The sequence below is a fragment of the Urocampus carinirostris genome, chromosome 14, assembly GCF_059441175.1.
Source record: "Urocampus carinirostris isolate Australia breed hairy pipefish chromosome 14, RoL_Ucar_1.0, whole genome shotgun sequence".
Taxonomy (NCBI): Eukaryota; Metazoa; Chordata; class Actinopteri; order Syngnathiformes; family Syngnathidae; genus Urocampus; species Urocampus carinirostris.
The window spans coordinates 40,189,830-40,216,327 of record NC_142362.1 but is presented as its reverse complement, the minus strand read 5'-3'; the positions used below and the strand labels follow the sequence as shown (position 1 = coordinate 40,216,327).

The following is a 26,498-nucleotide window of genomic DNA, read 5'->3' as shown; positions in this document are numbered from 1 at the left end:
CATCCCCTCAAACTCATGGCCCACGGGCCATATAGGCCCCCACATCATTTTATTTGGCCTGCAAGGCAATGCTAAGAGAAGTGCAAGGGAAAATAAGCAGTATTGTCCAAACAATGACTTGCACTTTTAAATATGTCCTTTAGGTGTCGCCAAAGCCAGCCACCACTCAAAAACCACCCACTCTAGCTGAATTTGCCAAATACCAATAATCACCCTGAGAACATTGAGGAAACTGACAATGATGTAATTTTATCTGAAATAAAAGTCACAGATGAACAGTTTAAAATAATACAAAAATTACAAAATTGGGAAAAAAATAGCACCTGGGTGTCAGAAGTATTAAGAAGCTATAGGTCTTTTTATAATAGCTATGAAATCTAACAAAGTTTACATATTCATGGCAACATTTCCACCAAAAATTAAACAAAAAGCAGAAAGACTTTTAAACAAATTAATAATTTAAATTGGTGTGTTTATACTATGATGTCACTTTCCAGACAGTCTGCATGAGTTAAATGAACTGTGGTGAAAATTACATTTTTGTTTTGTTTGTTGATAAACAGTTGAAGAGAATAAATATTAGTGAAGGAAACAAATATTTATGAAATAAAAAAACCTCAATACTGTAATCGCTTTATAAAGAATTAGTTCTAATTTAATTGTGAGCATCTAAAAAGACCCCCAAGCCTCCAGCTATGACATACTTTTTAAGCCCTTATTTTACTAGTCTAGCCCCTATGAGAATTTTTATGTATTGACACCCCTATTAAACTGTTGTGTTCGTGACTGATTTGTGTGCATGTGTGGGGTTTTTTCACATTACAGTAAAGCCCTTTGCAGTTCAGGAAAAGTGACAGCGCTGAAATGTCTAGGTGAGACACTTATTCCAGCTACTGTACACACATACCAATATTGAAGGTTGCTCTCCCATTCACGTTCCTTTCGATAAACAAGTATGTGTCTGTCGATGTCACCAGTTACTGAAATATGTCATGCCACATACTATTGCAAAGCTTAAACTCCTTAAAGTCAAGATATGATGGCCATTTCAAAATTGATTCATCACGATCACTCAGAAACAAGATGCCCGAAAACTATTAAGCCATCGTAACCCACCAATTACGTCCCCGGGCCATCATCAAATTCAGGCATGTGAGCATAATTATTGATTTGACTTCTGGAAAGAGAAGTCAAACATTTACAACTCTTTCACAAAGTCTAAAATAATTGACCAAAGTAAAATAAAAATTTGCAAAGGTAATGTTTATTAAAGTGTTCGTCTCCAAATGGCCACTTTTGGAAACGCATGAACCTACCCTTAAAATGTGCAAGATACAATGTTTAGTGTTTCAGATTGTGATCAAATTTGACAAGGTACCACCAGGAGAGGCTTCAAGTTATTGTCTAGCGTGTTTTACAGCTAAGATGCCCAGGCTACACTCATCTGCAGGCATTTAACTGCAAACAAAATATATAGGCAAGAACAAGTTTTTATTTCAGTATGTTCCAACTCAGATTACTTAATGATAGTAGCATTTGCAGTAATTATTTCAGTTTGGGACAAAACTTCAGAGGTTTTACTTTGCTGCTTATTCCCCTAGAGCAGGGATCGGGAACTATGGCTCACAAGCCAGATATTGCTCTTTTCATGAATACATATCGCTCTGAGGTTAAAATGTAGCAGGAGCGAAATTTGTCTAAGGTGATCCAAATTTACTAAATACAAATACAGCGCACCATATATATATATATATATATATATATATATATATATATATATATATATATATATATATATATAAAGGAGAGCCTTCCAGAAGCACAACCATCTCTGCAGCAATCCACCAATCAGGCCTGTATGGTAGAGTGGCCAGAAAAAAGCCTCTCCTTAGTAAAAGGAACATGGAAGCCCGTCTGGAATTTGCCAAAAAGCACCTGAATGACTCTCAGACCATGAAAAACAAAATTCTCTGGTCTGATGAGACAAAGATTGAACTCTTTGGTATGAATGCCAGGCGCCATGTTTGGAGGAAAACAGGCACCGCTCATCACCAGGCCAATACCATCCCTACAGTGAAGCATGGTGGTGGCAGCATCATGCTGTGGGGATGTTTTTCAGCAGCAGGAACTGGCAGACTAGTCAGGATAGAAGGAAAAATGATGATCATTTTTCAGCAGGACAACGACCCAAAGCACACAGCCAAGATCTCAAAAGATTGGCTTCAGAACCACTCAGTGAATGTCCTGGAGTGGCTCAGCCAGAGTCCAGACTTGAATCCGATCGAACATCTCTCGAGAGATCTGAAAATGGCTGTGCACAAACGTCTCCCATCCAACCTGATTGAGCTTGAGACTTATTGCAAAGAAGAATGGGCAAAACTGCCTAAAGATAGGTGTGCTAAATTTGTGGGATCATATTCAAAAAGACTTGAGGCTGTATTTTCTGCCAAAGGTGAATCAACAAAGTATTAAGCAAAGGCTGTGAATACTTATGTAAATGTGATTTCTTAGTTTTGTATTTTTAATAAATTCAAAAAAAGTAAAAAAAAAAAAAACTTTTTCACATTGTCATAATGGAGTATTTGGTGTAGAATTTTGAGATAAGAGATTAAATTAATACAATTTGGAATGAGGCTGTAACATAACAAAATGTGGAAAAAGTGAAGCGCTGTGTCCGGATGCACTGTATATATATATATATATATATATATATATATATATATATATAGGGCAGCACGGCGGTGCAGTGGTTAGCGCGTGTGCTATACACATATATACATATGTGTATATATATATATATATATATATATATATATATAAAGGCCGTACCCTTTCAACAGTCAGTATTGTCTTGGCTCTGCATGAGTGACAATGGGCTCCAAATGTAACAATAAATTATATAATTGTTCAAGTTGTATAACCCCTAGCAAAAAGTATGGAATCAGCAGTCTTGGGCAAGCCCTCGCTCGGACATTTTTTTCTGGAGAAAAAACTCACAAACATGAAACAATCGTAAGGTCATTCCAAAGTAGAACATTTTGGCATTCAAAAACAATTAAAAAAAATAGTGAAAAAAAACATTGCAATGGTCAGTAAATGTTACTTTTGTAGTGCAAGTGCAGGGAAATAAATATGGAATCACTCAATTCTGAGGAAAAAAATTGGAATTGGTGCCTTTTGAGTCGAAAATAAGGACACACAAGTCAATTTTCTTTCCTTAATCAGGCACCCTGCTTTGATTAACTCTGCTTGTTAGTCGGCAATTAAAAATGTATTGCCGACTAACAAGCAATTTATATTTATTCATACCTTGGAAGGCTCATGGACTAAGTGGACTGGCATGGATCATGGCTCCAACAAGAGAGATGTTTCTTGAGACCAAAGAAAAGATCGTAAAAGGTAATGGCAGGTAATGTTCACAGTCAGCTGTACTTAAGATTTGGACCAAGTACAAACAACAAGGGAAGGTTGTTAAAGTCAAGCGTACTGGTAGGCCAAGGAAGACATGTAGCCGTCATGACAAACAATAAAGGCCATGTCTTGAAAACAGAAAATGAATGACAAATGAAGAGGAAATGGGAGGAAGTACGAATTGTGCAAAATGGCCTAAAAAAATGGGAAGGAAAGCTATTGTTGATGCATAAACAGAAAAGAACAAGACTGCAATGGGCTAAGTAGAGGTCATCAACTGAAAGCATTCCTTGGAGAAAGATACATCCAGTCAATGTCATGGCCTCCATATAGCCCCTATCTCAACCCAATTAAAAACCTCTGTCTGAAATTGAAAAAAAGTGTCCACAGCAAATTGTCCGACCTGCGAAGATCATCTAGCAACTGCAATCAGAGAGAGGTTTCACCAGGTAGCTGTAGAATACTGTTTGTCACTCATCAAGTCCGTGGCTTCGAGACTGCATGTGGCTCAGAGACTAATATGTATTTATTGCTATTTATTTGTATGTTTTTCATGATTCCATATTTTTTTCCTCAGAATGGAGTGATTCCATAATTTTTCTGCTGCGCTTGGTCTATAAAAGTAGCACACTGACCACAATATTTTTTATTCATTTCTTTTAGTGTTTTTAAATGCCAAGGAGTTGCACTTTTGAAAAAAGTTATTATGTTTTCATGCTTTTTAGCGGAGTTTGTTCTACAGAATAAAATGTTGGAGTGAGTACTTGTCGAAGACGGACGATTCCATACTTTTTGCTAGGGGTGGTATTGTAACTCCAAACCATGTTGTATTTTACCTTTAAGTCATATGTGCTCATGAAAAGAGACACATGACCACTGCTATAGCATATTGTTACCCTTTAGGAAATGATTGAAGAACACTGTTCTTCACAATTATCTTTCCAAGCCACTTCCATACATCCACATGCACTGTATCTCATTCGGAGCATCCACCGGCCTACTTCAATCTTGCTAATTCTATTGCTGCCCTATGTATGACTGAATGGCGTGTAAAAAGAACTAACCCCTTACAATTCTTCCAACAGAGTGTGGCTCCAGACCAAAGTACTTGACTCGTATAGTTGGAGGAAACATTTCTCAGCCAGGCCAGTTTCCATGGCAGGTTAGCCTCCATTTCAACAATAAACACCTCTGCGGAGGCTCTATCATAACACCACATTGGATTATTACAGCAGCACACTGTGTGTTTGGGTAAGTGCTACATGTGTTTAGGAAAAATCTATTCAACAGTCCATCTCCAGGTTCCTCTTTGTTGGCACATTTTTGATAAATCTGTCCTGTATAATTTTGGTTGCTATATACCAAAGCAATTTACCGGGATGAATAATCACCCAATAATTTTTAAATATCAGCATGCATTCCTTGAGAGCAGTGGTCTCAAACGTGTTGCCCGTGGGCACCAAGTAGCCCCTTAAGAGCACTTGAGTAGAGTAAATTACAGTGCATCCGGAAAGTATTCACAGCGCTTCACTTTTTCCACATTTTGTTATGTTACAGCCTCATTCCAAATTGTATTAATTTAATCTCTTATCTCAAAATTTTACACCAAATACTCCATTATGACAATGTGGAAAAAGTTTTTTTTTTAACTTTTTTTGAATTTATTAATAATAGAAAACTAAGAAATCACATTTTCATAAGTATTCACAGCCTTTGCCATGAAGCTCAAAATTGAGCTCAGGTGCATCTTTTTTCCACTGATCATCCTTGAGATCTTTCTACAGCTTAATTGGAGTCCACCTGCAGTAAATTCAGTTGATTGGACATGATTTGGAAAGGCACACACCTGTCTATATAAGGTCCCACAGTTGAGTGTGCATGTCAGAGCACAAACACCAAGCATGAAGTCAAAAGAACTGTCTGTAGACCTGCGAGACAGGATTGTCTTTTGGCACACATCTGGGGAAGGATACAGAAAAAATTCTGCTGCTTTGAAGGTCCCAATGAGCACAGTGGCCTTATTATTTGTAAATGGAAAACATTTGGAACCACCAGGACTCTTCCTAGAGCTGGCCGGCCTCCTAAACTGAGCGATCGGGGAAGAAGGGCCTTAGTAAGGGAGGTGACCAAGAAGCCGATGGTCACTCTGTCAGAGATCCAGCGTTCCTCTGTGGAGAGAGGAGAGCCTTCCAGAAGGACAACCATCCCTCCAGCAATCCACCAATCAGGCCTGTATAGTAGAGTGGCCAGACGAAAGCCACTCCTTAGTAAAAAGAACATGGAAGCCCGTCTGGAATTTGCCAAAAAGCACCTGAATGACTCTCAGACCATGAGAAACAAAATTCTCAGCAATTCTCTGGTCTGATGAGACAAAGACTGAACTCTTTGGTGTGAATGCCAGGCGCCATGTTTGGTGGAAACCAGGCACCGCTCATCACCAGGCCAATACCATCCCTACAGTGAAGCATGGTGGTGGCAGCATCATGCTGTGGGGATGTTTTTCAGCAGCAGGAACTGGCAGACTAGTCAGGATAGAAGGAAAAATGAATGCAGCAATATATAGAGATATCCTGGATGAAAACCTGCTCCAGAGCGCTCTTGACCTCAGGCTGGGGCGAAGGTTCATTTTTCAGCAGGACATCGACCCAAAGCACACAGCCAAGATCTCAAAAGATTGGCTTCAGAACCACTCCGTGAATGTCCTGGAGTGGCCCAGCCAGAGTCTAGACTTGAATCCGATCAAACATCTCTCGAGAGATCTGAAAATGGCTGTGCACAAACGTCTCCCATCCAACCTGATTGAGCTTGAGACTTATTGCAAAGAAGAATGGGCAAAACTGCCTAAAGATAGGTGTGCTAAACTTGTGGGATCATATACAAAAAGACTTGAGGCTGTATTTGCTGCCAAAGGTGGATCAACAAAGTACTAAGCAAAGGCTGTGAATACTTATGTAAATGTGATTTCTTAGTTTTCTATTTCTAATAAATTCAAAAAAAGTAAAAAAAAAAACTTTTTCACATTGTCATAATGGAGTACTTTGTGTAGAATTTTGAGATAAGAGATTGAATTAATATAATTTGGAATGTGGCTGTAACATAACAAAATGTGGAAAAAGTGAAGCGCTGTGAATACTTTCCGGATGCACTGTATCTTTTGTAAAGGACAATTAACAGTATTCCAAAATATTAAATGTTGATATGTTAATTGTGTTATATTCCTTAAAGACAGGCTGTTATTTGTATTTTTTTATTCAGGGCAGACATAAAATGTACTTCTTGAAGGCTATGCTTTAATTTTAAGGTGTCTCGATGAGAGCGTGTGGTTCCGAGTCTATTACGACAATTATAAAAAGTAGATGAGCCGAACAGACAAGGTTTAGCATACTTCACGAAGGAAATAATAAGATAAGAAATGACAATAGGATTTCATTGGATAAGAACCTGGCTGGGCACAAGCCATGTTTACCATTTGCCATTTGTTTGATCGAAGACTTGTTCAATGGGCTTTATAATGTGTTAAATTGATTACCAGCACTGCTGCTAAAAAGCAATAATTGGGGACGAGTTCTTTGCGCTAATTAGTAATCGATAAGTCGCCGTCAGGTTCAAAAAGGTTCGTTACAATGTTCCCTCTAGCTTCTCTGCGTCTGAGCAATCACACAGTCTGTGAGCATCTCTTGGACCAGGGGTCAGCAACCTTTTCGGTGCGTAGTGCCACTTTCAAATTTCCTTGTAAATCAGAGATTAAGATTAATGACTCGCACAACATTTTTTTAATATCCAACAGAGCTGTCATTTTACACCAAATATACAACAAGGATAGACATTTCAACCCTTTTTGAAGGTACACTTTTATTTATAAAAAAGTTCCGTGGCACACCGTCCGTCGAAAATGTTTGAAAATTAAGTTATGTCAAATATTTCACTGTACTACCTCATAAGCAGATAATTAGTATATAAAAAGAAGAAAATAATACTTAATATAAAAAAGAATGATGTGCTTTGTTTTTATTTTTTATAGTGCAATCTTAAAGTGCTTTGTTAAAAAAATTAAGTTATTAAATGTACTGTGCTACCTCAAGAGCAGACAATTAGTACATAAAAAATATCTAAAAATCTACTGCCACCTGCTGATATGGATGACTATTACAGTTCCTCGTCCGAAGAGTGCAAAAATACTGAATAATGGCTTACATTTTTGGAAAGATAAAATTCCAGCGGTACACTGGTATAACTGACCTATTTATCTTCCACTATTCTTGTTCATCGATTAACTAAAATATGAATGTGGACAACATGTGGAAAGGCCTGTAGCCATTCTGACTTCAACCTTTTACCACAAGAATTAACCAGAATCAACCATTCTTCAACTATAAACTACAATCAAAAAACAAGTAATATGGTCAGCTACTATACCATTCATCAATGATATCTTGATGCAGAAAATGTCAAAACTTGAAATTACAGCAGCATTGCAAATGCCCCGCGCGCACACACGCTTCTTAAAAATATTAACCATCAGTAAATGGTTTTCCGTGCTTTGCTATTCAGTGAGCAATTTGTTAGATAGCTTCAGTGGTGTTGTTTTTAGCAGCGACAAAGGTTTTCAGGGTCTGTGTTTGTTTGCCACGCATTTTAATGTCTCCGCCTTGAATTCATGTTCCGTCTCGTAATGACGTTTAACACTTGATGCACGAGGTACAACGCTCTCGGGGCATAATGCACAAAAAAGCACGGTCATTTTTGGCACAAAGCCTCATTCGTCTGTCCACGCTGGCTGGAGAGCGCGCGATCTTTTCGCTCAGGAGCCGTCATGATTTGTCTATTTATCGCGCGCGTGTGTGTTTCGTTGGCTGGGTCTCTCTCTCTCTTTCTCTTTCTCTCTCTCACACTGACAAACCCACGTAAAGCCTAACGTAAATCCTTTACATAACATGGTGCGCAACTGAAGATGTCTAAATTTCAGGTAAATGCGCTTTTTAAAAAAAACATTATTATTTGGCCGTGCGCTCGCGTGCCACTGGTGGCATGCGTACTATAGGTTGCCGAACCCTGTCTTGGACTAACGGTGAGCAACATCAATCCTGTGAGGAAACAATATTATTATTAAACATGTCCAAAACCTGAGACCAAATCAAGTTACAGTCTGCTGGCTTTCAGGCAACACTAGTTAGTGTGATGTTACAGTATGTGCCTAATAACATAAGAACTGCATTACCTGTGATACCATACTGTTACTGAGCAGGTGTGGCGTGTACCCTTATATTTGTGGTTGACAAGTGAGTGGCACGAAAGTAAACACCCTGTCTGCGCCAACACGCCTCGTTTCATCAATGAACGCTTGAGAAACATCACAGTTAGTTGTTCAGATTTTAATGAATTGGCCAATGAAATATTGGAAAGGTTGAGCGGCTCATACACGTCAACTATTACATGAAATTTATGTTTTTAGAAAAAGTAGTCATGTTTATTTGTATAGCCCTAATCACAGGGAGTCTCAAAGGGCTGCACAGACCACATATTATTGCAAACTACAGTCTATTATTACACTACTCACTGACCTAAAGTCAAGTCAAGTCACATTTATTTGTATAGCCCTTATCAAAATATGTCTCAAAGGACTGCACAGGATTACAATTACACCATCGCCTTATCTTAAACAAACATGCGGACAAGGAAAAACCTCAACACAAGGAAAAAAAGAAACCTTGAGAAGGGGCCTCACAAGTGGTAATTCCTCTTCCAGGATGACCAGGGTGCAATAGATTTAGCATTGGGTAACAGTACACCAAACATAGTGAACATCAATAAAAGAAACTCAATTGGAATGAAGCCCCATGCAAGATATCACCTCGTGGGGTCTCAATGATTTTAAGAAAGGTGAGGAATTGGCCTGTAACTACATGATAGGAGTTGGTCAATGGCCTGAAAAGAGCTGGGACTAGAGGTAAGATCGGGCCAAAAAAAAGCACCCGAGCCCGACGCAGGCCCGAGGGGTATTAAACCCGACCCGGACCGAGCCTGACTAATTAACTGGATTTGCTGGCCCGGCCCGAAAGGGGCCCGAAATTACATATTTTATTTATAAGGAGGGGTGATTTATGATAACAAATTAAACTCTGCCTTTTGTTACAACATCTAGGCCTAAGTTAAATAAAACTGTATAAACATTTAAATCTTTTATATTTCTGTGTCTGCACTGCAGATGTTACATTAAGCGACAATCTGTCATTGACGGGTTTTTTTTTTTGAGGTAGCGAAAACATTTAAGGGCGTCCGTCATTTTGACGACTTGATCATTGGGCCATAATCCACAGCAGCAGTAGTAGTACGTCCTTAAGATTTTAGCGCAGCACTTTCATTGAGGGGGGTGTTGACGTGTTGTGCCCTTTTCCGACTCCTATGCAAATTCCCCCCCCCCTGATCGTATTCTATATAAAACGCTTATTAAAACAATAAAGCGAGCTAATTATAATAACTGTCTTTGGGACGAATGATAATATAGATGTCTGACGTTCATTACTTTTGCCAGGACAGCTTTTTAAATGTCTGATCAGCGTCGAGGTCCCAGTCTTTTTGCTATCGTATGCGAGCAAATTGCCACATTGACACTCAGCGAAGCCAACGCAAGTCTCTGTATCATTTTCTACTATCAATTTGAAATTGCTCCACACTTCACTCTTACCAGAGTGCGTTTTCCTCGTCAGTTCTCCTCTCTTGAGTTTATCCTTAACTTCTTGTTGGTCCGACTCCATATCGGGGATACCAGGCCAAAATCACGTGAATTTGCGGAGGGGAAGATTATTAAGAGGACAGCATTCACGTCACGTCACGTGCACAGAGCATGCTCTGGCTCCGTTAAAAGCAATTACAGCTCCTTCTCCGTTTTATCCAAATTATTTATTTTATAACAAGTATTCCTTGGTCTAGTATCCATACATAGTTTAAGTATATATTTTTAATGAACATATATTTATAATTATTAATTAATTAAAAAAAAAAAAAAAGCAGGACCGAACCCGACCCGACCGTATGACTGACATTTCAGGCCCGACCCGGCCCGAAATTGCCTCGGGTTCGGGTTCGGGCTCGGGCCATAAATCTTAGGTCTAGCTGGGACTACCGTTTCCAAGGTTACTGTAGATAATACAATAAGACGTCATGGTTTGAAATCATGCATGGGACGAAAGGTTCTCCTGCTCAAACCAGCCCATTTGAATGATACAGAGGAGTTGTGGAAGAAGGATTTGTGGTCAAATGAGACTAAAATAGAACTTTTTGGTCACAATTCCACTAAGTGTGAAGAAGGAAGAAGAATGAAGAGTACAGTCCGAAGAACACCATCCCTAGTGTGAAACATGGGGGTGTTAGCATCAAGCTTTGGGGGTGGGTTTTTTTCCCATAGGACAGGACGAGTGCACCGTATTGTGAGATTTTGGAGAACAACCTCCTTCCCTCAGTCAGATTATTGAAGATGGGTCATGGTTGGGTCACGACACGACAACGACCCGAAGCACACAGCCAGAAAAACCAAGGAGTGGTTCCATAAGAAGCATATTAAGGTTATAGCATGGCCCAGCCAGTCTGCAGACCTGAACCAAATAGAAAATCTTTGGAGGGAGCTCAAACTCCATGTTTTTCAGCAACCTCACAGAAACCTGACTGATCTAGAGAAGATCTGTGTGGAGAAGTGGGCCAAGATCCCTTGTCAGCCTTTTTCCACGTCAGCCCTTGTCCCCGTTCTTGTTGTTTTTCTGTAAACATCATTCTTGTCTAGGCTACAATGACCTCGCGCCACAGCTCAGCCAGTGAATATCTTTTGTATTCTAATGTAATTTGTATTTGATTGTAAAAAATCCCTTATAGTCAATTAAATAAAATTAAAAATTCTTCACCTCGTAAAGTGATGTCCTCCTTTTTGACCAACAATTTATCTACATTCAATAGTACACATTGGTAATGAAGATTGTTTATTATTGGAGCTTTTTGAAACAACTTTTCCTTCTATGCATAACGTCTGCACATGTTTTAAAACTTTGCTTTTCTGGGATTACAATCGGAACTCCTGGCGGTGCCATTGAGCACACTATAAATTCTTCACCTGTCATTTCTTTTGCGGTATACCATAACCATTTATACCACGTATTGTATTTTGTGTTCTCCCATACAAGTTCTTCCATTGGGTTATAATTTCTTGGTTTAATTCCACCAACGCCTCGATAGCTGTCATTATTGTCAAATCCACCATCCGCGAATTAGTCTTTGTATTCCAAATTTTATTGAGTTTGTGTCTCAATTGTCTCTCTCGTTTCAACTTTTGGAGTTTTTTACTTCAATTGGCTGTCTCGTTGCAGGGCTCGAGGTAACACCTTCTATTACTTGTGGCTGCTGTGGCCGTTTAAACTCTGTAACATGGTGTGTTCTTACCACATTCGTCTGTGTCACCAATTTAGGTGCTCCCAGTTTATATTTTAACCACCAATCATCCCACCAATTGATTGGGTGTTGCTCATTAACTGTTCCTTTAGTTCGTACTGTCGTTGACATATTCGGTGTTTGGTATTCAGTCGGCACTCCGAATGGTTGTACGTCTCTCTTTTGTCGGACAAATCCCATATTACTTGGGATCTTAGTAGTTACAATTTGATCTCTTTTGTCATACCCAATGCAAATTGTATTCTCGAAATTTTCAAATGTTTTGGCATGTTGTGCATTAGTGTCACACTTAACCGAGGTGCTGTCGCTTTGATGCGTCAAGGTCTGCAACTGCAACGTCGCTGTTCGGATCTACGGCTGCACTTCCGGACCCACGGTTTCCATTCGCCGCTGCGATTTCTCGGGCTCTGCTCCTTGTAACAACCATATCAGACAACGTATTACCACACACAATTTTATCATCAACATATCGTCTTCCTAATTTAACTTTACTGTCCTGTTGATCTCGGTTGGTCTCACCCACAGTGGCAGCGTGTGCCTTGGTACAGTGGTTCAGCTGGTACCAAGTTGTGCTGCCCTCGACTTGGATTGCTGTTGGTGTTGCCCTTACGACGGTGTATGGTCCCTCGCGTATCGGTTGATTCCACTTTCGTCGAAACACTTTGATGTACATGAGATCCCCCGGGACCACCGTCTTCTTGAACGGCTGTTCGACCTCGGACTCTTGTCTCTTCACCTGCAGGTAGATGGCTTTTTGGATAGCAGTCAATTGTCTCATACAGTCTCTCAGTTCAGTTTGTAACTGCTCAAGTGGTGCCCCCTTATAGGGACCTCTCAGATGTGGTGCTGGCATTGGTCTTCCTGTTAGCATTTCATGCGGTGTAAATATAGAGACCAGTAGCCTTGTTTTTTAAGCTTTTATTACAACTACCCCCCTTGCACAATGATCGATGTTGTGCACTTCGGAGATTAGCATAGTTAACAGTGACACTGGAGCAATAATCAGTACTTCATGTGACCTCCAGAGTCCTTTATCATCACAGGTTGCTCCTCGTTTCCACATTGTCTTTTCGTTTTGGCATGAATTTTCTTGAATTTGGATTATATTTTCTGGCGTTGCAAGTGGCTCCAGAGACACTATAGGTGCAAGTAAAGCAATTTTGCTTTTTGACACTTCTTTTGGCTGCTTCATCCGCTGCATTGTTTCCTTGTATTTCCTCTTCTGTGTGCTTGGCACTTGATGATGGCTAATTTTGATGGTTCATTGCAGACATTAGTTCCATGTCATGTGATCAGGTCCATGACATTCCCAGCATGAAATTGCTTGTCCTATGGGAGCTTGTCCGTTCCGTCTTGGGACACCTCGACCCCAGGAACGTGGTTGGCCTTGCATTGCTCTGTAGGGTTGCCGGCCAAAAGGCTGTTGCTGATAAACATTAACAACCGGTGGTGGTTGCTGGGTTGATTGAGCGATAGGCGGCGGTGTCATGCTTGTTTGGATGGGTTGATCCAGTACAGGTGCTTGAGCTGTTTGTTTCGATGTTTAGGGCTGCACCTTGTTGCCCAATCAGGATGTTTTTGGTCTCAAGTTCCACCGTGATTTGTATTGTTAGCTCAACCAATTTGTCCTTGTAGACCATACTGCGGAGGATTTTCTGTTCTTTTTCTCCCCTTTCCCACTTCTCACGGGTTGGGTTGGGTTGGGTTGAGTAAATACGATGGTGGGGGCACGTGATTATTCAGTTTTGGGGCGGACTTAACTCCTCCCCCTTGAATGGCCTGCATTGTCTCCGTTTCTTTTCTCCCACAAGCCTTAAGACATCACGCAGATGCGTCACAGGTTTTTTTTTGTTTTTGTTTTTTCTGAATCACATAAATGCACCAATCATTGCACTTTTTGAGACTAGCACTTTTTGCAACATTTTGCATCTTATTTCACCTCTTGTTTTATTTACTTCGTGCTTCAACTTATTCTCTTTTAACAATGTCACTTTGTTGGCTAGAGAGTAAACGGAACTAAGTCCCCAATTCTCTTTGTTTAACACGATTAATAGCGTGCTGTGATCACACCCTTTTTTGTCTACAAAAATGAATTCTAGTCAAGCACTTACATTTTGACACAAGTACATTATAACACACACCACGCACACACAAAAATCCACAAACTCGCTGGGCATGGGGCTTTTCCCCACACACACATTCGCAAACATAATAAAGTAGAGGAGAAAGGTAATAGTTACAACACAGACGGAAAAAATACGATTCACACCTTTCCGCAGAGGAACATGCACACTTCACGCGCACACTTGAATCTGGCACACACCAGCACACACATACAAACGCGCACACAGTCATAGACAAAGAAAGAGTACTATTTGCATATTCTCGTAGAGGAAAAATGACACATTTAAAAGATTACACAATCTTCCTCCAAACCAAGCAACAAGCAAAATAACATTGACTTGTTAGTAATTCTCACACTCGCACACACATTTTTTGTATCGCTTTTTCCATGCGATTTTATCTTAATAATAATATCATATAATTAACTGCCCGATTAATTAGTGCCCAACAAACTTATAGGTTGCACATTCTATGCAAAGAGACATACACTGCGCTTTTTCTCAAGCGCAAACTGTGAGCCCTATCACGCCCCAACCAATCTAAAAAGACACAAAAAACAAGTATCTCCAGTATGAACTATTTATAGATTGCCTAATCTTGAACCTTGAACCGTCAGATGCAGCCGTGACGACGTCTATTACCGCTTTTTTGCATGTCTCAAGGATATTATACTCATTATCGTAACTGTTCGGCCTTGCTGCAGTTTCTATTTGTACCTGGCAGCCGTCCAAATTTCTGGGTGAGAAACAGCAATGCTAGACAACGTTTAAAAATCTCTTTCGCTTATCCTGTTACGGGATCTAAGGACAACACATTATTGTGCACATGAATTTGGCTCTCTTTCAAATCTCTGCTCTCCCTTCCTGTTCTTCCTCAATCCACTTTCCAGACAAACAAAGTTGAGACAAGGAACATTTAAAATTCTTCCTTACCTCAACTGCACGTTTTTTTGCTTGCCAGGAAAGTCCTGAGAAGGTCAGGTCCGAGCCGTTGGGCGCCAAAACATTTTGGAGCCGGACGTATATCGGCCCCGCCCCAAAACATACACAAAGGAGAAGAGAGAGTCAAAATAAGAGGGGACACGTTGTTTATTTCATCCAAAAATGTAGTCGTGTTCCAAAGTTCGGGCGACAGTGGCATTTATACTGTGTTTGGTCAGCGATGACTTGTTGTTTTTCTTTAGCCGTACTTTAGCTCGATTCGAGTTGCCCTGACCCAGCCAAATTCCTGTCAGTCCTGTTTCTACTTTTATTCCACAATTTGAACAGCAATTTTGAGTTTTTTCCACAGATTCTCAATTGGATTGAGGTCTGGACTTTGACTTGGCCATTCTAACACCTTGATATGTTTTTTTGGTGAACCATTCCATTGTGGCTTTTGCTTTATGTTTTGGATCATTGTCTTGTTGGAAGACATATCCGTCCCAGTCTCAGGTCTTTTGCAGACTCCCTCAGGCTTTCTTCCAGAATGGCCCTGTATTTGGCTCCATCCATCTTCCCGTCAATTTTAACCATCATCCCTGTCCCTGCTGAAGAAAAGCAGGGTGATGAGCTGTGCTGCTTTTATGGCGAACATAATGTCTTGCATTGCTGCCAAAAAGTTTGATTTTTGTCTCATCTGACCAGAGCACCTTCTTCCACATGTTTGGTGTGACACCCAGGTGGCTTGTGGCAAACTTTTAACAACACTTTTTATGTATATCTTTAACAAATGGCTTCCTTCGACAAGTTTGAAATCTGGCCATTCTTCCATAAAGGCCAGATTTGCGCAGTATACGACTGATTGTTGTTCCATGGACACAGTCTCCCACCTCAGTTGTAGACCTCTGCAGTTCATCCAGAGTGATCATGGGCCTCTTGGCTGCATCTCTGATCAGTTTTCTGATCAGTTTAGGGGGATGGCCCGAAATTAGTAGATTTGCAGTGGTGGAATATTCCTTCTATTTTAATATTATTTCTTGCACAGTGCTTCTTGGGATTAGGATGTTTAAAGCTTGGGAAATCTTCTTGTATCTGAATCCAGCTTTAAACTTCTCCAAAACAGTATCTCGTACCTGCCTGGTGTGTTCTTTATGATGCTCTCTGCGCTTTAAACAGACCTCTGAGACTATCACAGTGCAGGTGCATTTATACACAGACTTGATTACACACAGGTGTATTCCATTTATTATCGTTAGTCATTTGGCTCAACATTTAATCATTCAGAGATCCTCACTAAACTTATGGCTAGAGTTTACTGCACTGAAAGTAAAAGGGCTGAATAATTTTGCACACCCACTTTTTTTATTTGTATTTGTTAATAAAGTTTAAAATATCCAATAAAGTGTGTTGTACTTCATAATTGTGTCACACTTATTGTTGATGCTTCACAAGAAAGTACAGTTTTATATCTTTATGTTTGAAGTCTAAAACGTGGCAAAAGGTCACAAAGTTCAAGGGGGCCAAATAGTTTCGCAAGCCACTGTACACACACTTGTTTGCACTGTTGCTCTTGGGCCCTGGAGCTGCTTTGAAAGGGCTCCAAGTGACTTTCCTGACTTTTTCAAGTATATGATTCGCTTTTTCAGATTGGTGCTGAGCTCCTCTGACTTTCCCATTGTAGCGTTTGTGGGCGTATGCATCCAAAGAGCCCTATTTAAATGACCTCAGAGAATCACCAGCTGTATTCACTTGTAATCACTCAAAATAAGTTAAGTTAATTCAGGTTATGTATGTATATTTAGACCCAGCAGTTTTGTCTGTTTTTCTGTTAACCCATAATAAAGTTATAAAAAAAAACCTCATGAATGTTTTTTGTGACAAAGAACTATCCGTTCCAATCACTCTATCGGAGAAAAATCAGAGTTGTAGAAATAACTGCAAACTCAGAAGAGCCATGAGATTATGTTCACATGTACAGTATGTAAACTTTTGACCACAACAGTATATATATATATATATATATATATATATATATATATATATATACTCTGCCCATCTCGTCCTGACTGCACTACCGCTAACCAGCAATCTACCGTCTTTATCTTTCACTTTCTCTTCCTTTCCACTCGCTCTTTCTTACTCTTTTCACTTCTTTCCAGAAAACCTTTCTCCTTTCTTCAAAGTTCACTCCTATCTTTGACACCATTCATCATTTGCTTTCCTTTTTGCTGCTTCCACCTAGAAGATAACAAAAATGTATTAGCCCAAAAATCTACAGTTGCAGACAAAAAACACAATTGTGCAGGGATTAAAATAAGAAAACAATAAAAAACAAAGAAGAACTAATTAGAAATTCCTGTACACATTTATCAGTTCTAAAACTAAAACCAATGTAAATATATAAGTTGGTAGTATTTTTTCAAGTATTTCCGTAATATTACTCTAATAGTATCTCTCTAGCAGTATTTTTGTATTACCTTAGTAGTGTCTTTGTTGCATTTTGTAATATTACTTAGCTCAGGAGGTAGAACGCTTGTCTTTTATATATATATATATATATATATATATATATATATCCATTATCCATCCATCCATCCATTATCTGCACCGCTTATCTTCAGTAGGGTCGCGAGGGTGCTGGAGCCCATCCCAGCTATCTTCGGGCAGTGGGCAGGGGACACCCTGAACTGATTGCCAGCCAATTGCAGGGCACACAGAGACAGACAACTCATTCGCTCATTCACTCCCAGGGACAATTTCGACCGGTCAATTAACCTGACAAGCCTGTTTTTGGAATGTGGGAGGAAACCGGAGTGCCCGGAGGAAACCCAAGCAAGCACGGGGAAAACATGCAAACTCCACACGGGGGGTTTGATCTCACGACCTCAGAACTGTGCCGCACACGCGCTAACCACTGCCCATCCGTGCTGCCCATATCATATATATATATATATATATATATATATATATAGCTTCCGAGATCGGGCGTGTTCAGGGTAGTATGACTGCCATAAATGAGGGCGAATTTACAGTATTTATAATCAGCGCTATGGCAGCACGGCGGCGCGGTGGTTAGCACGTGTGCGGCACAGTTCTAAGGTCAGAAGCTACCGACCTTCCTGTGCAGAGTTTGCATGTTCTCCCTGTGCTTGCGTGGGTTTTCTCCGGGCACTCCGGTTTCCTCCCACATTCCAAAAACATGCATGCCAGGTTAATTGGCCGGTCGAAATTGTCCCTAGGTGTTAATGAGCGAGCGAATTGTCTGTCTCTATGTGCCCTGCGACTGGCTGGCAACTAGTTCAGGGTGTCCCCTGCCCACTGCCCAAAGATGGCTGGGATCGGCTCCAGCACCCCGCGACCCTACTGAGAATAAGCGGTGCAGATAATGGATGGATGGATGGATGGATATATATATATCTATATATATATATATATAGATATATATATATTTATATATATATATATATAAAATCGCTTTTGCGAAAACTCGAACCACAGTTGAGGGCAGACACGATAGCCCAAGCATCAAAAATCCTCTGAAGTTTTTTTTCATTTTATATATATTTTTGCTTTCATTTCCTTCATTTTCTTTGTGTTCCTATTTTCCCTTTTTTGCTTCTTTTTCCTATTTCTTCCCTATTGTTATTCCTTTTTGAAAAAAATATGTCCCCATTCTTTTTTATTTTCTTTCAGAAAGGGTGGTTAAAATGGGGAAGAGAAAGGGTGCTTTTTGCTCACTTTCAGTCTCTGTAGTTTGTAGTTTTCCTTGGAATCATTTTTAGTTGCACTACACATTACAGCGACATCTAGTGGACAAATATAAAATACTGTCCCTTTAAGAACAGCGGAATGTTTTTGTGGCAAACTCCAACTCAATTGAATTTTAAACCCCTGTTGCTCTGTCAACCAATCGGTAGCGACCCAACATAGACAAATTGGCGTCACCTGTGTTGGAGCTGAGAAACCTCCAAAACATGCTGGACGTGCGGCTCTCCATCCCTGCCCTAGTCTATTTGGCTAACCTGCATTATTAAATGAAATGATCTGCATTTATATAGCGCTTTTCAAGTCAATGAAGACTTCCCAGCGCTTAGTAAAAATAAAAAGTAGATTACATAATGCATTTTATTTAAAAGCGCCTTTCAGGCCACCCAAGGACACTGTACAGACAATGGAAAAAAATACAATTTAAAAAGTTGTAAGCGAAATAATAAATAAAAACAAGACATAAAATCATAAAAACATAGGAAATGGAGAAGCTATGTGTTGTAAGCAGTCCTGAACAGGTGTGTTTTTAGACGGGACTTAAAAGTGGAGAGAGGTGTGCAGTTTTGGAAGTCCGGAGGTAGATTGTTCCAAAGCTTGGGAGCAGCACAACTGAAGGCTCTGGCTCCCATGGTGCTCAGATGGGCAGGGGGCACTGACAGTCGGAGGGAGGACGAGGATCTGAGGGAGCGAGTGGGTACGTGTACCTGGAGAAGGTCGGACAGGTAAGGAGGAGCCAGGTTGTGAATGGCCATATATGTATATAGGATCAGTTTGTAGCTGATGCGATGCTGAATAGGAAGCCAGTGTAGCTGTTGGAGAACGGGGGTGATGTGCTGCTGGGAAGATGTTTTTGTGATGATGCGAGCAGAGGCGTTTTGAACCAGCTAAATTTTATGGAGGGACTTTTGAGGAAGGCCGAAGAGGAGAGCATTGCAGTAGTCAAGGCGGGATGTGACAAGACTGTGGACGAGAATAGCAGTGGTGCGGGGGGTGAGGGAAAGGCGGAGTCTGGTAATATTGCGCAGGTGGAAATAAGCAGTGCGGGTGATGGTGTTGATATGTGAGTGGAAGGTAAGCATGCTATCCAGGATGACACCCAGACTCTTGACCTGGGGGGAGGGGGGCATTAAGGAGCTGTCGATGTTGAGAGAGAAATTGTTTACTTTGGATAAAGTGGATTTGGTGCCAAGAAGGAGGATTTCTGTTTTATTGGCATTTAATTTAAGAAAGTTTGTTGTGAACCATGTTTTGAGTTCGGAAAGGCAAGAGGTGAGGGAGGGAGGTGGGAGTATGGAGTTTGGTTTGCAGGAGAGGTAGAGTTGGGTGTCATCAGCAAAGCAGTGAAAGTGGATATTAAATTTGCGGAGGATATGACCAAGAGGCAAAAGGTAGACGATGAAGAGAAGAGGACCTAAGACAGATCCCTGGGGTACACCTGTGGTGACTAGGGAGGGCTTTGAGGTGAAGGATTTCAGCTGGACAAACTGAGTGCGGCCAGTGAGGTAGGAGTGGAACCAACTGAGGGGGAGTGTGCGTGAGACCAATGGAAGAGAGTCTATTGAGGAGGATAGGGTGAGAGATTGTGTCGAAGGCGGCGCTCAAGTCTAGGAGGATGAGGATGGAGACTAAACCGGAGTCAGATGCTATGAGGAGATCATTTACAATACGGATTAGGGCAGTCTCTGTGCTATGGCGGGGGTTGAAACCAGACTAAAAGGGTTCATAGAGAGAGTGGAGGGGCAGGTGGGAGTGGAGTTGAGCAGCAACAGTTTTTTCAAGGATTTTCGAAATAAATGGAAGGTTGGAGATGGGGCGGAGGTTCTCAAAGTTGTTGGGGTCAGCACCATGTTTTTTCAGTGTAGGGGTGACAGCAGCGGTTTTGAAAAGTGATGGGACAATACCAGAAGAGAGTGAGGAGTGGATAATGGCAGATATGAGAGGAAGCAGGGAAGGGAGGCAGGATTTAACAAGGGATGAAGGGAGGGGATCGAGCTGGCAAGTGGTGGGCTTGGATTTGAGTATGAAGTTGGATAATTCAGCAGTCGTGGGTGGAGCAAAACTGGAGAAGAAGTGACAAGGAGAAGGAAATTCAGATGGGGAGGGAGCAGACAGGTTTTGATGGAGTTGGTGATGAATGGGATACATGAACTGGGTCACCCTGTATTGTCCATACATCCCACAAAAAAACTGACATGAGACATGTGGCGCAATACATTTGGGTAATTCTTTTTTGCAGCAACATTTTGATTACATGATTTTCTGGGGGAAAGATTTTATGTTTCATGTTTTTTATGATTTTATTGCAACATTAATATGTTAAAAATACATAGTGGTCTAGCTCAGGGATGGTTAAATTACAATTTTAACTTGCTTTTTTGTTTACCGGTGTTTCTGAATGTTTTCCACCCTCGCATTTACTAAGAAATATTTTATCAACAAACCTTCCTTTTTAAAATGTTCTATTCATAAACACATACATGTTTATTATATGAAGTTATTGCTATTACTATTATAATAATAATATAGAATATATTCATGTCATGGGAACCTGTCGTGGGTTCAAATCCAGCTCCAGACTTTCTGTGCGGAGTTTGTATCTTCTCCCCGTGCTTGCGTGGGTTTCCTCCGGGCACTCCGGTTTCCTCCCACATTCCAAAAACATGCATTTCAGGTGAATTGGCCGGTCCAAATTGTCCCTAGGTGTGAATGAGCGAATGAGTTGTCTGTCCCCGTGTGCCCTGCGATTGGCTGGCAACCAGTTCAGGGTGTCCCCTGCCCACTGCCCGAAGATGGCTGGGATGGGCTCCAGCCCCCCCGCGACCCTAATGAGGATAAGCGGTACGGCTAATGAGATGAGATTATTATCACTACCCTACCTAATTTACCCCCCTGCTACTTCCCTACTCTAACCACTTAGGTTCATAGTTTTTTTTAGCTTAACAAGCTGTAGCTCTTCAGTTGATCAACTTTTAGCTAAATTAAGTTTAACAGATTAACAAAAATTTAATAACTAAATTGAATATGTTTTTAAAAAAAACTCATTAAACATTTTCTATCAATTGTCATGATAATTAACATGCCCTTTTCTGTCATCAGATTTTCCGAGCCTTCTTTTTGGCTTGTTCATGTGGGAGAGATAAAGCAACCAGTTCATGGTGCCCATTCTATTGCAGTGGAGCATATCATACATCATGAACAGTATCACCCCAAACGGCTGGATTATGATATTGCACTTGTGAAACTCAACACACCCGTCATTTTCAATGGTATGTACAGTACATAATACAAATTCTCTAATTGTAAAACTGAGGGGTTACAACTCTGACCAACAGCCATAACGCTTCCTTTCAACAGTACTCTTATTGCTGAAATTATTGCATCGTGTGAATGTTTTTTTCACTAAAAAAAAGCAGAAAAAAATTGAAGTCAACCCCAAAGATTTCCTAGAAATATCATAATGAATTGGCCTTTTCTCGTTAAAACATGACATTTTGTTTTGTACAATATCATTTAGGAAGCAATTTGTAGTGCAGGGTTCTTCACCTTTTTTGAGCTGAAGCACACTTTTTTTTTTTAGTTAAAAAATCTCAACACACACCTTCCTTCAATAATGTTTAAAAATTAACCCCGGCACTAGTTTCATGTTGTTGTTATTTTTTAAGCGTAAATCATCGTATGGCTTAAATTGTCAGGACAGTTTTATTTTATCTTTTGTAGTTACTATGGCTCAGGAGGTGATACAGGTTATTGTTCATTTTAGTGTATAATTTTTCTGTCATTTTGGAATTTTTGTTTTTAGGAAACAACAAAAAAACACACTCAAAATAAACAAAAAGGTATCAGCCAGACGATTCTTTACCACTATCTTTTTCTTTTTTTATATTTTATAAAATACTAAAATAAAATCAGCCACATCATATGCAAGGTTTTTACATTATTTGATGTGTTACCTGTTATTTTTAAATGAAAACGTAAACATTTATAAAAAGAAAGGGCTCAGTTACAAGGCGTTTAAGCAGGTTGGACTTCTTTTTTGGAAGGCTTTTCGCCCTGTTCTTGCAAGTTCAAAATCCATTGATTTTATTTTATTTATTTTGAGTGTCTACCAAAGTTTAAACTTGTATTTCTGATAAAATACGTTATTAGATATATTTTCCTGTACTACTTCATGCGCATATAATTAGTATATAAAAGGAATGGGGAAAAATAGCAATCTACTTAAAAAAAAACAGGTCATGAAATTTGTTTTTCTTTTGCAAAGTGGAATCCATACTTGCAATGTATGTCTGCCAACTTGTTGTCTGCTGTGGCACTGGTTTTCGTTGCATTAGACAACAGTGCTATCTAGAGTTGAAATATTACGCACAATGATCTAATCACTTCCACTCGGTGAGGAAAAAATTCTATAGCAAAATGGACATTGATGATGTTTTACTGTCAAAGTTAACTAACCGAGAATTAATAATTTGCAAAAGCTAAGGCTTCCAAGAGAGTCAACTACTTTTCTAAAAACAAACGTTGCTCATCTCGTTTTTATGTGCATGGAATTAAATGAAAATGAATGAGATCACATACAAGGTTACCGTATTTTCCGCACTATAAGGCGCACCGGGTTATAGGGCGCACCCCGAAAAAATAGTTTTTGGTCCTATATTTGACATACACAAGGGAACATCGACAAAACAGTCAGATAGTTCAGTCAAACTTATTACCCCCTTAACATTCCGAAAGCTTGCAAAGAAGCAAATACGTGTCGTAGACACGTGCGGATGCAGTGTCCGTACGATGTCACTCAAATGCATCGTTCCAAATATCATTCGGAAGGTTAAAGTCTTGGGATTCAAGAAATGCCAACCACTCCTTGGTTTGTATTTTCTTTTTCGCTCGCAACTTTACTGTGCCTATGACGATAAACACTTGGAATTGAGTTTAATTTAAAAATAGACACTCCATTCCATCCATTATCTGCACCGCTTATCACAGAAACATCGAGTTCAGTCCGAAACAAGATACTAGGAAAATATATAGCCAGAGTAGCTCACCAAAGTCGTAGTGTTGAATAATAATGTGCAATCATGGTCCTCTTATATCCGTGAGTGTAGTAATTCCAGGAGAGTAAAATATTTACAAATACAGTACAGAATAGTAAAATACTGTTTCCTCTATGCCGTCAACCCAACATGCTATTCACATTCATCTTTTTCGGCCAATTGCAGGCTTTGTTTTGCCTCTTTAGCCTATGCCAGCCTGTAAATGATAAAAAAGGATCCGCCCCCTTTACCGCCGAATAACTTTAGCCAATAGTGATCGATTCAACTGATGATTGACACATCTTTTTCGGCCAATTGCAGGCTTTGTTTTCCCGTTTAGCCTATGCCAGCCTGTAAATGATAAAAAGGATCCGCCCCCTTTACATCTGAATAACCAATAGTGATCGATTCAAATGATGATTGACACATTGGTTAGCCAATGAAACGCCGGTAAATAAATCCCAGCATACACCGCGGACTACTTGGTGTTTGGGGGAAAATCTAGTCGGCGGCTGCTGCATTATTGCAAGACTTTGCGACTTAATATTGATCCATAAATAAGGCGCACTGTATTATAAGGCGCATGGTCAGCTTTTGAAAAAAATAAAGCCTTTTAGGTGCGCCTTATAGTGCGGAAAATATGGTAATATATTGACTGGTTGTGTCGGGTGAACCATGATTGGTTGTAGCACTAGTGCTGTCATCTTCACTCAAAAGCGCAATGTTCCCTCTCAAAGCTGCGTGTGAGCACAATTGCGCAAAATCTATCCAGCGCATAAAATCACACTTAGTTACATTAATATTTTTAATTTGCAAAAATCAAGTCAATCTTTTTGCCAATGCTAAAAAAGTGTGATTAAATACAGTTCTGTATTGTGGAACCAACTACTGTAAATAAATCCACAAAATATTAGTATTATGTCATAATAGTTTTTAAAACAACTGACGAGTATGGGTGTGCAAATTGTCAAATATTACATTAGCTAATACATTCATATTTGGAAAACTAACCAGTGTTGCCATTATGGCAGCAGAATGTAACTTGATTTGATCTTAGGTTTTGGACATGTTTTATTCTGATGATATTTTCTTACCCGTGAAAAATCTGGTGTTACATTCAAATAATTTGCAAATATCAAGTCAATCTTTTTGCCAACGCTTAAACAGTGTGATTAAAACAGTTCTGTATTGTGCAACCAACTACTGTAAGTAAATCCCCAAAATATTATTTTCATGCACTAGTTGTTTTAAAAACAACTGACGAGTGTGGGTCTTGCAACTTGTCCAATATTACATTTGCCAGTTCTTTAACATTTGGAAAATTAACCAGTGTTGCCGTCATGCCAGCAAAATGTACCTTCATTTAATCTCAGGTTTTGGACATGTTTGATTATGATTCGGTTGCCACACTTAGGAATGATGTTGTTCACCGCTGTTCCAAGTGACACTCAGACTTTATGCGCACTCAGACCCGTGGAAAATTAGAGGGAACATTGCTCAAAATAATTCTCAAAAGAGAAAAATACTTAACAGTTACCTGAATCTGAACTATTTTGAAGCATCCTTACACAGCAATGTGAGACCCAAGAGACATTTAACCCAATCAAAAAAACTTATCATGGTTTAGTCTTCATCGGTGAGAAGGCGGGCGGGAGGTTAAGTTGTAAAGACGCAATAGAGCAGAGTTTGATCTCTGAAGAGCATGAGGACGCTTTGCACCAACAACAACCGCGACCAGATGATGGTGTTGTATCTTAGTCACATCCTGCTACTGTTAACCATGGGAACCAGTACTAGTTTCATGTGTGGGAGGAAACCCCTATCCCAAAAAATAACGGCCTGGAGAGGGATGAGCGCCGCTTAAGACTTGCCCAAGACACACCACGAGAAGAGGTGCCCAAGACAGTAAAGAAATCCGTCAACCGTGATAGTTTTTGAAAATGAACAACCCTTTACAATCCTTGGATTGCAGTTTGAGGGCGCAGGTCTTTGGCTTAGTTTTCAAGCTTTACCATTCACTCGGAGCACCTTTTTTCAAGTCTCTCTGACGGCACGTGGTGGAAGGTGAAAAGCACGCACTTTTGTCAAGGATGAATAGCTCAGAAGAATTGAGAAGTTAAGATAGACTGACTTGAAACATTTGTATAGTAAGACAGCGCCTTATAGACCACTCCTCTGCAACACTTCCTTACTATTAAACTCTGTGGATGTATTCTTTTGAGTCAACTTTTACTCTTGCTCCTTCACCTGGCACCCCTCATCTCCTGGTAGAGAGTAGTTCCTGAAGTTGAAGCTGAGGCACGGCATGTTTTGTTTTTATAAGTTGACCAGTCAAAATTGAGTTTTGATTTATCTATTACAAGATGGACCAACTAGACACCAGCTAAGAAAAGTATTCTGTTTTTGGTATTGGACACCTGCAAAGGAGATATCATTGAATGCCGGTTGGCTGTTTTGACAATTAGTGCACACCGTTCTTCATTGTTTTGCTTATTACATAATTATTGCTGTTGATCAATTATGTTGCTATTTGATTTCCACACCGTTTAGAGCAGGGGTCTCAAACCCAATTGAGTTGGGGGATACGGATGTTAGGATCCGGGTAAAGTTGAACCAACTGGGGTTTTCCACAAAACAGTGCTGGTAAAAATCTTCTACTGTTCTTTAACGTACAGTGTTTTATATTTGTACTCTAGATGTCGATGTAATGTGTAGTTCAACCAAAAATGATATTCAAGAAGACTGCAAACTTCAGAGGCTGAAAGTGAGCAAAAATCACCCTTTTTCTTCCAATTTTCACACAACCTTT

The 26,498-nt window shown here is 40.0% G+C and overlaps 1 protein-coding gene across 2 annotated transcripts in view; it reads left to right on the top strand.

The window, feature by feature from the left end:
- Positions 1-26,498, top strand: part of tmprss3a (transmembrane serine protease 3a) — a 92,748-nt gene that overhangs the window by 44,448 nt on the left and 21,802 nt on the right. For both annotated transcript variants that reach the window (XM_088353256.1, XM_088353257.1), the window contains 3 exons: positions 826-872; positions 4,497-4,662; positions 21,756-21,925. In XM_088353256.1, the coding sequence (XP_088209382.1) occupies positions 826-872; positions 4,497-4,662; positions 21,756-21,925 (383 nt within the window). The remainder of the gene's footprint in view (positions 1-825; positions 873-4,496; positions 4,663-21,755; positions 21,926-26,498) is intronic.